At 39.9% G+C, this 13,111-nt stretch overlaps 1 protein-coding gene and 1 pseudogene across 1 annotated transcript in view; one reads left to right on the top strand and one right to left on the bottom strand.

The window, feature by feature from the left end:
- The window catches only part of LOC110988604 (uncharacterized), a 138,108-nt gene that overhangs the window by 79,012 nt on the left and 45,985 nt on the right, over nt 1-13,111 (top strand). The window contains exons 46-52 of the mRNA XM_087148740.1: nt 6,480-6,656; nt 7,285-7,440; nt 8,237-8,409; nt 9,410-9,557; nt 10,263-10,439; nt 11,062-11,250; nt 12,612-12,737. Coding sequence (XP_087004866.1) covers nt 6,480-6,656; nt 7,285-7,440; nt 8,237-8,409; nt 9,410-9,557; nt 10,263-10,439; nt 11,062-11,250; nt 12,612-12,737 — 1,146 coding nt within the window. The remainder of the gene's footprint in view (nt 1-6,479; nt 6,657-7,284; nt 7,441-8,236; nt 8,410-9,409; nt 9,558-10,262; nt 10,440-11,061; nt 11,251-12,611; nt 12,738-13,111) is intronic.
- Nucleotides 2,691-5,173, bottom strand: LOC147796171 (C-type lectin domain family 4 member E-like; annotated as a pseudogene).

Genomic DNA, 13,111 nt, shown 5'->3' with positions numbered 1-13,111 from the left:
TGCTGGACCGTGAAATTGAAAATCCCAATCGGGCACCTGCAGGATACTAAATTATAGAGTTCCATTTTTTCTATTTAAAAACTCTAAAAATACATGTACCTTATTAATAAAACAAAACTAATACCAGTTTACCTCTTTAAATTCAAAATTAAGGCATAGATATAACCCAGATACATGTAGTTTATCTATTTCCATTTGTTGTGTGTCATGTGGGTGGTTTTAACAGATCATAAAGGTACCAACCAGTTGTAAACATATTCTTAATTTTGTAAGAAATTTCGACTCTTTGAATCGGAATAACTGTGAAATAGGTTGGTTTTAAAATGGACTAGAGGCAGGACCTATAGTGCTGATAATGGATCTAACCTTCAGCGTCATACATTATTTAGACATGATTCCAGCCCATTGCATACCAGTGAAAGCACTGTTTCCTCTGAAGTGCATGTTCCGTCAGGCCATGCATTTACTGTGTGTTAAATTTTAAGCTGCAGATTTAACGACACCTGTTTTATTCCTGCCCATTACGACTTCATTTTTTTATTCAATGCAACTAGTTCTCCAAAACAGTTTGTTTTAGTCCCCCGACAAACACAAGGTTCATCAAATTTAATGTCGCAGTTCTCTTTGAGGAGTTTTTAGTAGCATTGTGTGTTCGTGTTGAGTCAAATTTGTGAAAATTGGATATACCATTCTATTGTGCAGCGTGCCTTTTTCCAAGACAGGTCAACCAAAAGCCCATACTTTTTACATTGCACTAAACTATACTGTAGTCATGCCAAGGGCATAATACTCCTTTCAAAAGTGCTGATTTTTTCAGAGGAAAGAAACCTTGAGAACCTGAAAAAAACCCATGTGGCACAAGAAAAACCCAATGAACAATTCTACTCATACAATTCTTACACAAGCTCATCTGTGCAAGCAAGTTATCAACAATGCTAATACTCAAGAATTCAAAGTCTAAACCAAATGTTGTTAAAACAATCACCTGCCTTTTTCTGGGGCTATAAATGATGTTAGGGTCCTGTGTTGAATTAGTGTAAGCCCCAGAAAATTACCGTACCACAAATGAAATGTCTATTATTTGTGCATTGTGTTCCCATTGGATGTACCAATACACATTCAAATGTACGTCTGTCTGTTAACATACATGTCCCGATAAACAAATGCGTTTCTAAGTGACTGATTCCCCCAAAACTCATGGAATTTAAAGATATCAATAAACATGAAGTAACTGAAGGTAGAAGATTGACTCCACAAGCTCTGTTGGACCTGGGCACTGCATACATGCACCGTCACTGGTACCTCTCCACAAGCTCTGTTGGACCGGGCACTGCATACATGCACCGTCACTGGTACCTCTCCACAAGCTCTGTTGGACCTTGGCACTGCATACATGCACCGTCACTGGTACCTCTCCACAAGCTCTGTTGGACCTTGGCACTGCATACATGCACCGTCACTGGTACCTCTCCACAAGCTCTGTTGGACCTTGGCACTGCATACATGCACCGTCACTGGTACCTCTCCACAAGCTCTGTTGGACCTGGGCACTGCATACATGCACCGTCACTGGTACCTCTCCACAAGCTCTGTTGGACCTGGGCACCGCATACATGCACCGTCACTGGTACCTCTCCACAAGCTCTGTTGGACCTGGGCACTGCATACATGCACCGTCACTGGTACCTCTCCACAAGCTCTGTTGGACCGGGCACTGCATACATGCACCGTCAGTGGTACCTCTCCACAAGCTCTGTTGGACCGGGCACTGCATACATGCACCGTCACTGGTACCTCTCCACAAGCTCTGTTGGACCTTGGCACTGCATACATGCACCGTCACTGGTACCTCTCCACAAGCTCTGTTGGACCGGGCACTGCATACATGCACCGTCACTGGTACCTCTCCACAAGCTCTGTTGGACCTTGGCACTGCATACATGCACCGTCACTGGTACCTCTCCACAAGCTCTGTTGGACCTTGGCACTGCATACATGCACCGTCACTGGTACCTCTCCACAAGCTCTGTTGGACCTTGGCACTGCATACATGCACCGTCACTGGTACCTCTCCACAAGCTCTGTTGGACCTTGGCACTGCATACATGCACCGTCACTGGTACCTCTCCACAAGCTCTGTTGGACCTTGGCACTGCATACATGCACCGTCACTGGTACCTCTCCACAAGCTCTGTTGGACCTGGGCACCGCATACATGCACCGTCACTGGTACCTCTCCACAAGCTCTGTTGGACCTTGGCACTGCATACATGCACCGTCACTGGTACCTCTCCACAAGCTCTGTTGGACCTGGGCACTGCATACATGCACCATCACTGGTACCTCTAGATCTTTTTTTTCAGCATTATAACAGTAGCATGAAAACCAAATCTTGACAAAGCCTTCTAATATGTGCTTAAATCATGTCAAATGATAAATTTCCCGACGCCAACGACACATGTAAGTCCAGCAACTAGAGCTAGAAGCATTACTGTGGTGGTACCACACTTGCCCGCGGGTATTTTTATACATGTGTTTGACTTGTACATGCTTATTTGACCATCAGTAGGATGTTTTGACTTGGCAATGTGCAGTCCCATAAGTAGTGTGCCACCACAGTAGTGCCATACACGTAGTCGTTGGAGGAAAGGCCTTTAATGAAATATTTTAATTGTAGATATCAGCCAGGTCTAAAAGTGCAGCTGTGGTGCAGGTTGTTTGCAGATGACAGGAGAGAGACCCCTTCATGGTACATCATTCCAACCATCCTTGTTTGTCACAGCACAGTCTTCCTGATTTCCTGAGTTATTAGGTTCCCTAGCTCTCCAGTTTCTGTACTTCACTTTAGTATTACCATCTTGACATTCCCATGAACCTACATGTAACAGACACAATGCTTGTATCAACTTTTCCCCAAATTAGTGAGAACATCGTATCAGAACACCTTCGTTCTTTGATCTTTGAATTCATTAATTCTTTGGACTTGTTGTATAATGTGATCTTGCAACCAATTTTCATCAGTCCTGATTGGTGCTTTCCATACAGTTGATTAAGTTGTCATATCATTTTTAATCAAATTGCAACTGGGTCCGTCCACCTATAAGATACATTTACGTGACTCTGAATACAACTTGCCAACTGTACAATTTTTGCTTATCTTCACTGTTTCTGATTGTTACCACACAAAGCTATATATAAATTGAGGAGTATTCAACAAGTTTCAGAAGTTTATTTTTGAAGATAAAATGTTTGTCACATGGACAGACACTTTGTTTCTTAAAAATGAAAATTAAATTAAAAACACCATTGATAATTACCTGCAATATATTAGATGTCCATTTTAGTTTACTTTTAGAAACTTTCGTTATCTGAGGAAAAAAATTCCAGTGTGTACATGTATAGCACTGAAATTCATTTCATGAATAAAATGTAATGTTTGTCACATGGACAGACATTTTTCTGGTATTTGAATTGGAGCAAGAAAACAGAATTGTTCACAAACCAAATTTGTTTGTTTTAAGTGTTCAAAATCATTTCTTAAAAAGACTATTACACTTCAGTTTAAAATGCAAACTATAGATTTTTTTTTGAATGAGTGGACAGATGAAATGTTTATCACGTATTATAACCTGGGGACAGACAGTCTTCACTTTCATTTCAACAAAATGAACTGAATTTTTCGAATGAACGTTTTGTTATTTTATTTAATTTGGTTTAGTAATAAATGTATATGTACATGTACCAATAAGATAAGTCTTCTAAGATTTCACATTTAAAAGAAAAAATAGTTGTAACAAACTGAACAAAATAGTAGACAGACGTTTGCAATTCCTCAAAACAAATCTTAGTTTGGTTGACTGATAGAAAAAAACACAAAGATGATGTTAACTATTATTATTAAAACTTTTCTCAGGAAGATATAATTTTTTGGTTGAAGTTATCTGCTCAAGGAATGGCAGAATCATCCTGTTTCATGTTTGTCACTCTGTGGACAGACACCGTGACGTACGTTATTCCTTAATTAGCTCTCCTTAAATTCTGATTTAATGTAACTTGAATTAATAAAAGGCCAGAGATTTTGACACATTTCTCAAGTGTTATAATTGTGGCACCCAGGTATTAACAGATGAATTGTTTTTCATGAGAGTAATATTTTAGAAACATGAATTGACACAGTTATGTGCATGTCCCACCAGAACCCCTAAACTAAGCTGGACACTTTCATCAAAATCCTGATTATTTGAACAACTAAATCCCGTACAACTGTGTAAACTATACCTCTACAATTACACAAATATTAGTAAATTGTTAATCCTCATTTCTTGACTCTCAACAGTGTTAAAGAAAGAGGTGATTTTGGTTACGTGCAAATGTATGCATTAGTGTGGACAGACCCCACTTCATGTACATATGATGAAGTTAGGAGTCATTTTCAGACATTTCTTATGTGACCAAGAGATTTGGATTGTGTATCTTTCCATTTATGGCCACGCGCAAATTAAAGTACACAACTGACTGATCATAAGGTTATTGTGTTTGTCATGCAGGTAAGCAGAACGTATAACTTGTTGACGAGCAGTGATTTCTAAGTAGTCACTGTTTTATGTGTTAAAAAAATCGACTATTCACAAAAAATGACAATATCTGTTTGATAATTTTGCTTTTGAAATCTTGCTTTAAAGTATTTTTTTTCCTATTTCAAGAAAAGTTTTCTTAACAGTTAAATATTAAACAAAGGCGCTGAGTAACTAAATTTCCTCATAGCTGGAAATAAACTGAGGAATCAGTGAGACATGCTTGTGTACTTTGACAAACCTTCAACTTGAAGATCGTTGCAGTTGATCCAGAAGTAGTGGTGTAGATTCTTCAGAAGGAACTCAGTTTCCTCCTGAGACTGTGGCATGACCAAGACACTTCCCATCTTGATGCACTCCTCTTTGGCCTCAGCCCAGGGTAGATTCACTGGGTGTTTTTTGTAGCATTTGTCACCCCACTGTCTTCAAGCAGGAGGACACGCCCCTCTTATGGAGGCCACACTCCTCTCATTACCACCAGTGCATCTGGCCATAAGACAAAGACTCATTAAGCAAAAGATGAAGCCTTTAGGCAACATCATTTTCAGATGTTTGCCTGCTGGTGTCAAGAGATGAAATCTGGAGAATTTCTTCTGTACATCCCCTGTGATCCTGTATAATACAGACTATGCACAATGCCCTTCCTTACAATAAAAATACTCACAATTATATGTTTCTCTATTCAATATATGTCATTACCTACATCAATATAATAAATTGTCATGGATACTGTTGATGTTTAATTTGCAAATTTACAAAGCATTGTTTGGCAACGCAATAAAAAGGGAAGATGTGCATATCTCATCATATCCTTTAGAAATACAGATTCTGGGTTCCACATGCGTTGCCACACATAAAAATGATTTATGATTGGAGTATGAAATGGTTGATTTTTTGGCACAAAGAAAATAGAACAGCTAATTTGTAGTGATATATTAATGCACCTTGTATTGTGATGTTTTGTGAAAGGTATTTTTCCAACCTTAGACAAAGTAATTTTTACCTCTCCTGGTTGCTGGATCATGAAATTGAAAATCCCAACCGGGCACTTCCAGGATACTAAATTAGAGTTAGTGTTTCTCTATTAAAAATACCTCTAAAATATATGCACTTTAAACCTTTAAACATTTTCTCAATTTTGTATGAAATTTCGGATCTTTGAATCAGAATAACAGTGAAATAGATTGATTTTAAACCAACTAGAGGCAGGACCTTCAGCTTGATACAAACGTTATCATTCCCATGCCCTTAGCCAGTTTTAAACATAAAACTGTTTAAAAAACATTTCTACTCCCCCCCCGTGAGAAGTGCTGTCATTGAACCAGTTTTGTACACACAGGGAGCACTGCTGAATTGAAGGACATGAATTCCCTTAAGTCCTCATTTGTTTGCACAAACACAGACTTCAAGAAATCTGCGAAAGCAGGTCATTACCCCTTTACAGCCTGTTGTTGTAAATATTGTTTCACAGCCTGTTGAAGCAAATCCCTCTTCACAGTTTGTTGTAGAAATACCCCTTCATCAGGGCCAACTGTAACAAATACCTCTTTGCAGCCTGTTGTAGCAAATACCATGTCACGATTCACGTTCTACTGCAGCAAATCTGTGGGTGCATGTGTCTGTGCTCGACCATCTGTATTTGTTCTTGTTATAAGTTGTGAGTTGGTCATCCACTATCAAGATGAACAGGTGCAGAGCCAGCCTTGCTCATGAACTTTTCTACACTTGAATGTACTTAACTCTGACACTTCACAAGTGTGCACGGTGCCAATTGCCTTAACAACATAAATTGTAGACTTTGCAGTGATGGACATTGGAATCGGCAATCGAAGGCCATTTGAACTCTTTACATGTAAAATTATGTGACTGGAGTGATTTCATTTTCAGTATTGTAATCTCTTCTAGTTGATGGTGGCTACAGCACTTGGGAGGATGCAACAGACTGTACAGTGGACTGTGGCTCCTCTGGTACACTGATGCAGGAACGTTACTGTGATAACCCCACACCAGAGTACGGGGGAGCCAACTGCACAGGGATCAATGAGCAGTGGGTGAGCTGCAATGGTCCCAGCAGCTGCTCAGGTAGGAGGCAAATTAAGGACAGGTCAAGAGCCAACAGGTGGGGGGCCAAAATGTAGAAAGTTCTTAATGCCTCTTTTATGGCCTTTATGAAGGGTGTAGCTATATTTGGGGTTGTTTACAAGCTTTAAGAAGGAAAAGAAATAGAATAGTGTCTAAAAAATGGGGCCCCTGAATCCATCAATGGTAGGAGGTAGCTTTGCTAAAGGAAAAGTGGCCTATCACATTTCCTGTTGTACATTTACGGAGCAGTTTTCAACATCAGCTGCATCAATATCTTTTTAGATATCTCAACATTACCTCCAATTCATTTTTAGCACTTTTTTGTATTTGCAGTTGTGCCAATTTTCTGCTTGATTTATGCATTATTTGTATGTACCCGAGACAGTTCGGCCATTGCTGTTGGTCGAAAACCAATTAAGTGGCCAATGTGAATTGAGTGATAACGCACAATGCACTAGCTGGATTATTGCATTCTGCACCACTGCACAAAGCATTAACCCTGCGTGCACCAGTTGCTATATAAGGATATTTGAAAATGCTGCATTCCCCTGAGCTGGTCTGACCGGCCAAGCACATATTTATTCCCTTATTAGAGAGTTTAATTGCTAGAGATTTTTTCTTTCACCAGACACTGATAACTATGCTTTAGGCATGGAGGATGGTACCATCGCGGATTCCATGATCACAGTGTCAGAGGGCACAGGCAGCAGCTATGCAGGGAGCTATGCCAGGCTGAATGATAACAACGCCGATCATGCATGGGTACCGGCTACTCCTGATACAGGTAGAAAGAATGCTAGCTTTTGCTGTAAACTCCACCATGAAAAGCAAGGTCCCCACAGGATTGACCCCTTTATGGGAAAACAATTTTTAAAAGGCATTTTTAAGTTAGAGTTAATGTACCGAAAGGAAGAGGAACAGTCAAGGAAAACATCAGCAAAACTTCGGCTCAAAACAGTGTTCACAGTGCACAAAAAATATATTATTTTACCAAGTCTTTGAGAAGACAAAAAAACGTCCTGCCTTAATATGCATAAAAAATGTATACACACATGAATTAGCATTTCCAACATTGTCAGAGGTGATTGAAGACGTGCGTAGCAGTCGAATCTGTCAGCATTACCAGTACCTGTGCATGTACACATAGAGATGGCCAGATCTTATTAACATGTTCAAATATTATGAGCCCAATGTGCAGCGATAATTATATATATCAGCACTGTTGACTGACAGATGCTTCAGATACCAAGTGCCAAATACTTTGACGTGATGATGGGGATGATGAGGTATTATAATGTACTTGGTCTCTCTGGTGAAGTGATTAAAACGGTCAATGCTTGGAAAATAATGCCCCTAGAATTACAGATTGTCCACCTGTTGTTTTCCTTGCCAGCTAAGGTGAAGGGTGATCGATCTTAGCTCTGGGTTTTTCACAATTTTTTGTGTTTGCCTTTGTTTTGAGGAAGTTAGTTTGTTCAGTATTTTCAAATGGTCATTGTTGTTTTGCTTCGTATCATGTTCTTATTATTGGCCTTCAAGATGGATCAAGATTTCTGTGTTTTTATTTTTATTGTTTTCAGGTGATTATATTCAGATTGAGTTGCCAGACACCATTACGCTACGTCGAGTGGCAGTGGAGGGACGATCACCATCTGGCTCTGGCCAGAATGACCAATGGGTGACCACATACACTCTCTCTACAAGCCTGAATGGATCAGACTGGATGGACTACACAGAGTCAGGTGGAGTCAAGGTCAGTTGAAATCGAGGCTCGCTCTCAAGAGATTGATGAAAGATCTTAATAATTATTCATTATAATCCTATAATGAATAATCCTTAAAAAACTGGATTTGTTCTGCCTTTTGAGGGACAGATTCCCTCACCCACATTCAACCCCCAGTTTTCAGCTGTGCACGTAGACATCCGTGTTCATTTTTTTCAACTGAATTTGTACATGGATACCATCCAATATTCCTTTCACATTTGTGGGTAGTCACAGTTAGTATAAACACTTCAAATTTTCTCATGTTTCAGGGAGTGCAGAATTTTTCAGGCAGGTGTTTTGCATGCTATAACTTCCAATCCAACAGAGGTTTTCACACTTCATTATAATTCGATTGCCACAGAATCATCTGCCATAGATTTGTGCTTCAAATACCGCCCACCACAAGGAAATTACCACGACAAATACCTAATTGATGTCCTAAGTCAGTGACCATCTTTATTACTGACTGGTGTTTAACAGCTTCAGCAGTGTATTGTCAGCATTTTAAAAAGCAATGCAATCGGCCATAGATCAGTCATGATCCTCCATATTCAGCAAGATGTGTAGTGCCCCTAGCATCAAGTAGTGTCCAGTTCTTCACCACTACCCTACCTTACCACCATCACAGTCATATGTAGTTGTTTTGAGACAGCCTGGTGATGTCTGGAAGTGTTCCTGCGACCACACCCCTCCCAAATTAATATTGTCTTACTTTGCTTCTGAATAGAGCACTGGTGTGTTCATATAGTGGTGTTTACCACTTCCCTGAAGAAAAAGTGTTGTGTGATCCGTCAATTCTAAATTTAGCACTTTCCCATGGACAGTAAAGCTCACTAACTACATTCCACCAAGGACAGAATTGAACAATGGACTAACCTCTGTGGACAAGAAAAAATCCTCTATGGGAAAATTCAACCTGATCATATCAAGTCTGAACCCTGCGACAGTTTGTTTTTCGATTCTGACTGATTTTTTCTCCTTTCCACAGGTTTTTCAAGGAAGTTATGATGCAGGCACAGAAGTCGTGTCGAGCCTAGCCAATCCAGTCAATGAGACCACCTATGTTCGTTTCTACCCTGTCACGTGGAACGAAGCCATTGCTATGAGGGTGGAACTGTACGGCAGATACAACCCAAGTAAGTTCATGTGCATAGCAGCCTGTTCCAAACTTCAAGTTGTCTCACATATTATGACACATTTCAAGGAAGTTACAGTGTATAAGGCTGCCATGTTAGCTAGATAGGTTTGCAGTAGAACCATCAGACAACAGACAGAGCGTACTGTCCAAAACATTGAGTACTACCGGTTCTTTTCAAAACCCCACATACTCAAAAAAGAGATAAATCCATGGTGCTAGCACAAATCTATCTAGTTTACTTGCTACCTCCAGCATGAAAAGCTTCAAATCTCATCTGCCATGTTACTTTGTTATTGATGATTGGGGCTAATCATACTAACAGCTTAAAGGCTGATGGAACATGGTTGAGTTGAAGGCATCGCTAATGCGCCTTATTGAGCTGCTTATTGACCTGTGCAAACAATCAAAAGTGTTGATTTTTATTGAGGAGAAAACAAATTACCTGGAGAAAAACCCTCACAGGAGAGAATGAGTGAACAATTCTACTCACTTAAGGCCCGAGTGCTAGGTTGGAGTCGAACTCCGGCCATAGTTACTGGGTATAAGAATGCGAGTGCTTTGCTCACCAGTTAGTCACACCATCCACCCAAACACACATGTTATTTTGCACGGTGTAAGTTGTGGGGCATTGACCTGGATACCCCCCCTGGCCAGTAGGATTCCTAAATTAATGACTGCATGTTGGTTGTATCATTACCAACAGTTGGCGGTCAGTGGAGCCAGTGGTCATCATGGACGACTTGCTCCGTCACGTGTGCAGGATCAACAGAAACACGCCAGCGATCTTGCAGTGATCCTGCACCCAAGTACGGTGGGGATGACTGCCCAGCTACTGATGATTCAACACAGTCAAGAGACTGTAACACTCATCCCTGTCCAAGTAAGAAATACATGTGATTGTGCTCAAGCAGTTTAACAGTCAGGATCTGTTCCAAAGTGATTTCATTCGTCCTAAGATGGAATTGGTTTCAGGAGAGTAATCTAAGAAGATGCAGCACTGGTACACCACTCCTGTGCAAATTCATAAACTCTGAGGTGCGCGCATCTCGGCAAGCTAATAATAATAAATAATTACCAGTGCCCAAGGTACTACATTGCATTATTATCTCTGTTTACTAGGCCAAGATGCATCCTCCATATAGGATTGTGTTTTGGTTTTTACATGAATTTTAATTGTATCACTGTTAAAAAGCAAAAAGAACGGTAGTGCCATACAATTAATGGTGGTGTTACATTCTACTTAACTCCATCCATGAAATATCAAATTCACTTGGTGAAATAGAAGTGCAACGTGTCACATGACCGTTCCTGGAAGCACTGTGCATTTCAACAGAAAATTAGTCGCACTTGTGTGCGTTGTGAAACAACTCCATCTCTTTTTCTGTTCGATGTAAATATGTAACGAACATAGATGTAATACTTTGGAAATTGAAGCAGCTTACTGTAATTACATGTCAACTGTACCTTTCTTAAATTTGAAATCTCATTTTTATACCACACAGTTGATGGTGGTTTTACTTCATGGACTGCATGGGCTAACATCCCTTGCACGGTGAGCTGTGGGGACCAGGGTTTGAAGCACCGTACACGCACCTGCACTGACCCCAAGCCCCAGTACAACGGAAGCGATTGCCCTAACCCAGATTACACCGAGGAGTTCCAGACATGCGATCCGTCTAACAGCTGCGGAGGTGGGTGTTAGTCTAAATCCTGGACAAAATTGTCGGGACACTTGGTTATAGCCATACACTCTCCAACCCCTCATCCCACTCCCCCGGTCAATTGTCATGTCCAGCCGGAGCGCAGACCGCGCGCATAGACCCAACATTGAAAGGGGTGGTCTGGGGGTTGAAGGCCCAACGAGATTTGTCCAGGATTGTCGGTTTTCATACTCAACAGCTGCAGACAGCCACCATCTAGGCTGTTGTACCATATTGTGCCAAGTTATTATTCTAACCTTGGACCTTCACTTTTTGAAATATTGTGCCTCTGCATACAGCTTGTAATTTGTTCAATAGCAAGCGTAAATATATGAAGAAACGTAATTCAGCTTGGTATGAGGTATCAAAATTATAAGTCCAATGTAGGCTGATTTGAGTGAGATAAAACACTACCACCATACATATATGTGTACTTTGTCACAAATACCTGTTTTTTCTTAAGACACTGTGACTGGAAAGATGTAAAAAGACTAGATTGCAGACTATGAATGATCCCAAAGATGGATAAGTTCAGTTCTGTTTTTACAGGTTGTTATATACAATTTAATTCACTGTCCATTTTCTTCCACTTGCAGTATTTACAATTATTCTTGGGTCATAAAAGGTTTATCATTTAGTCAAACTAGGCTATATTTATGTGAATTTATGAAGTACTCTGGATTACTAGGAAGGTGAAAAGAAATAGAGATAAATGACAAAATCAACTCAGAATTCTTTTCTTGCTTAATGATCTCTTAAATTGAAACGAATAGCTTACAAAACCAAGCTCACAAAACCAAACTACACGTAAATAAATGAATAAAAACCTTCCGGTTCTTGTATATTATGTGGACACTCTAATAAGTTACGTTTACTTTTTCCACAAAGTCAAAAAAATCTACAAGAAAACGGCTTTAGAGTGTTTTCCAGTGATTTTACTTAAGTTTTTTGCAACCGCAGCGAGCCATTTCAAACGTGCCGTAGAATCTCTCAATTCTCAAATCAACTACTAAATTGCGTGCAAAGACACAGTTCACTATTTTTCAACTGTGGTTGAAATGATTTTTTGCAGTTATAGATGTTCGTGTAGTGATGCAAAGTCTCCAAACTTTTCCTACATATAATTGAAATTTAATGTAAAAATATACTACTGCTCACTTGTGTCCCTAAGGCATAGATTCACCTGCACATTTGTTAAGGTCAGAGACCTTTTTTCCTGGACATCTGGCAAATATTCCTACCTGATAGCTTTAGCTGAAACTGGTAACCCAACTACAAGTATGTATATAATAATGTCATTAATTACCCATGGTATTGCTTCCAAAAAGAAAGGCCTCTTTTTTTATTGACAGACAACTATGAAACCCTTGGGATGGTTGATGGGCGTATCAAGGATGAGCAGATCACGGCAACATCCGTCAAATCGCCAACAGACAATCAACCAAGACATGCCCGACTGATGATTGGGAGGACTAGCGGTAAGATGAAAATGTATAATGTATGATCAACTGTATGATATTTAAGGAGAGGTTTTTTTAGAAGGTGGTGCTCAAAATTTTTTGAAGACAAATTTTGGAGGACAGAAAAGAAAACCCCAAAAATGTAGTTTCCATGGTCTCAAGAAAAACAAATAAGGGTCTTGAAGTTGGAGAGAAAAATTTAAAAAAATTAGCAGTCCTCTTACGACTATCACTAGCAGCTAAGGATCAGGGACTTCACCATCGGCCGGGCAGTGTAGCATAAATATGATAAAATTGTACACTTATATTGATAAATTGTTGGTCGGCAGATCCAAGACTTCTCAAAATTAAAAAAAAAATTTTTCCAGTTCCGAATCCGAAAGGTCGACGGA

Source organism: Acanthaster planci, linkage group LG18 (genome assembly GCF_054643075.1).
Source record: "Acanthaster planci isolate LZ-2023a linkage group LG18, COTS_SCS, whole genome shotgun sequence".
Lineage (NCBI taxonomy): Eukaryota > Metazoa > Echinodermata > Asteroidea > Valvatida > Acanthasteridae > Acanthaster > Acanthaster planci.
Note: the sequence above shows the minus strand (reverse complement) of the source record. Positions and strands in the feature narration are given on the sequence as shown.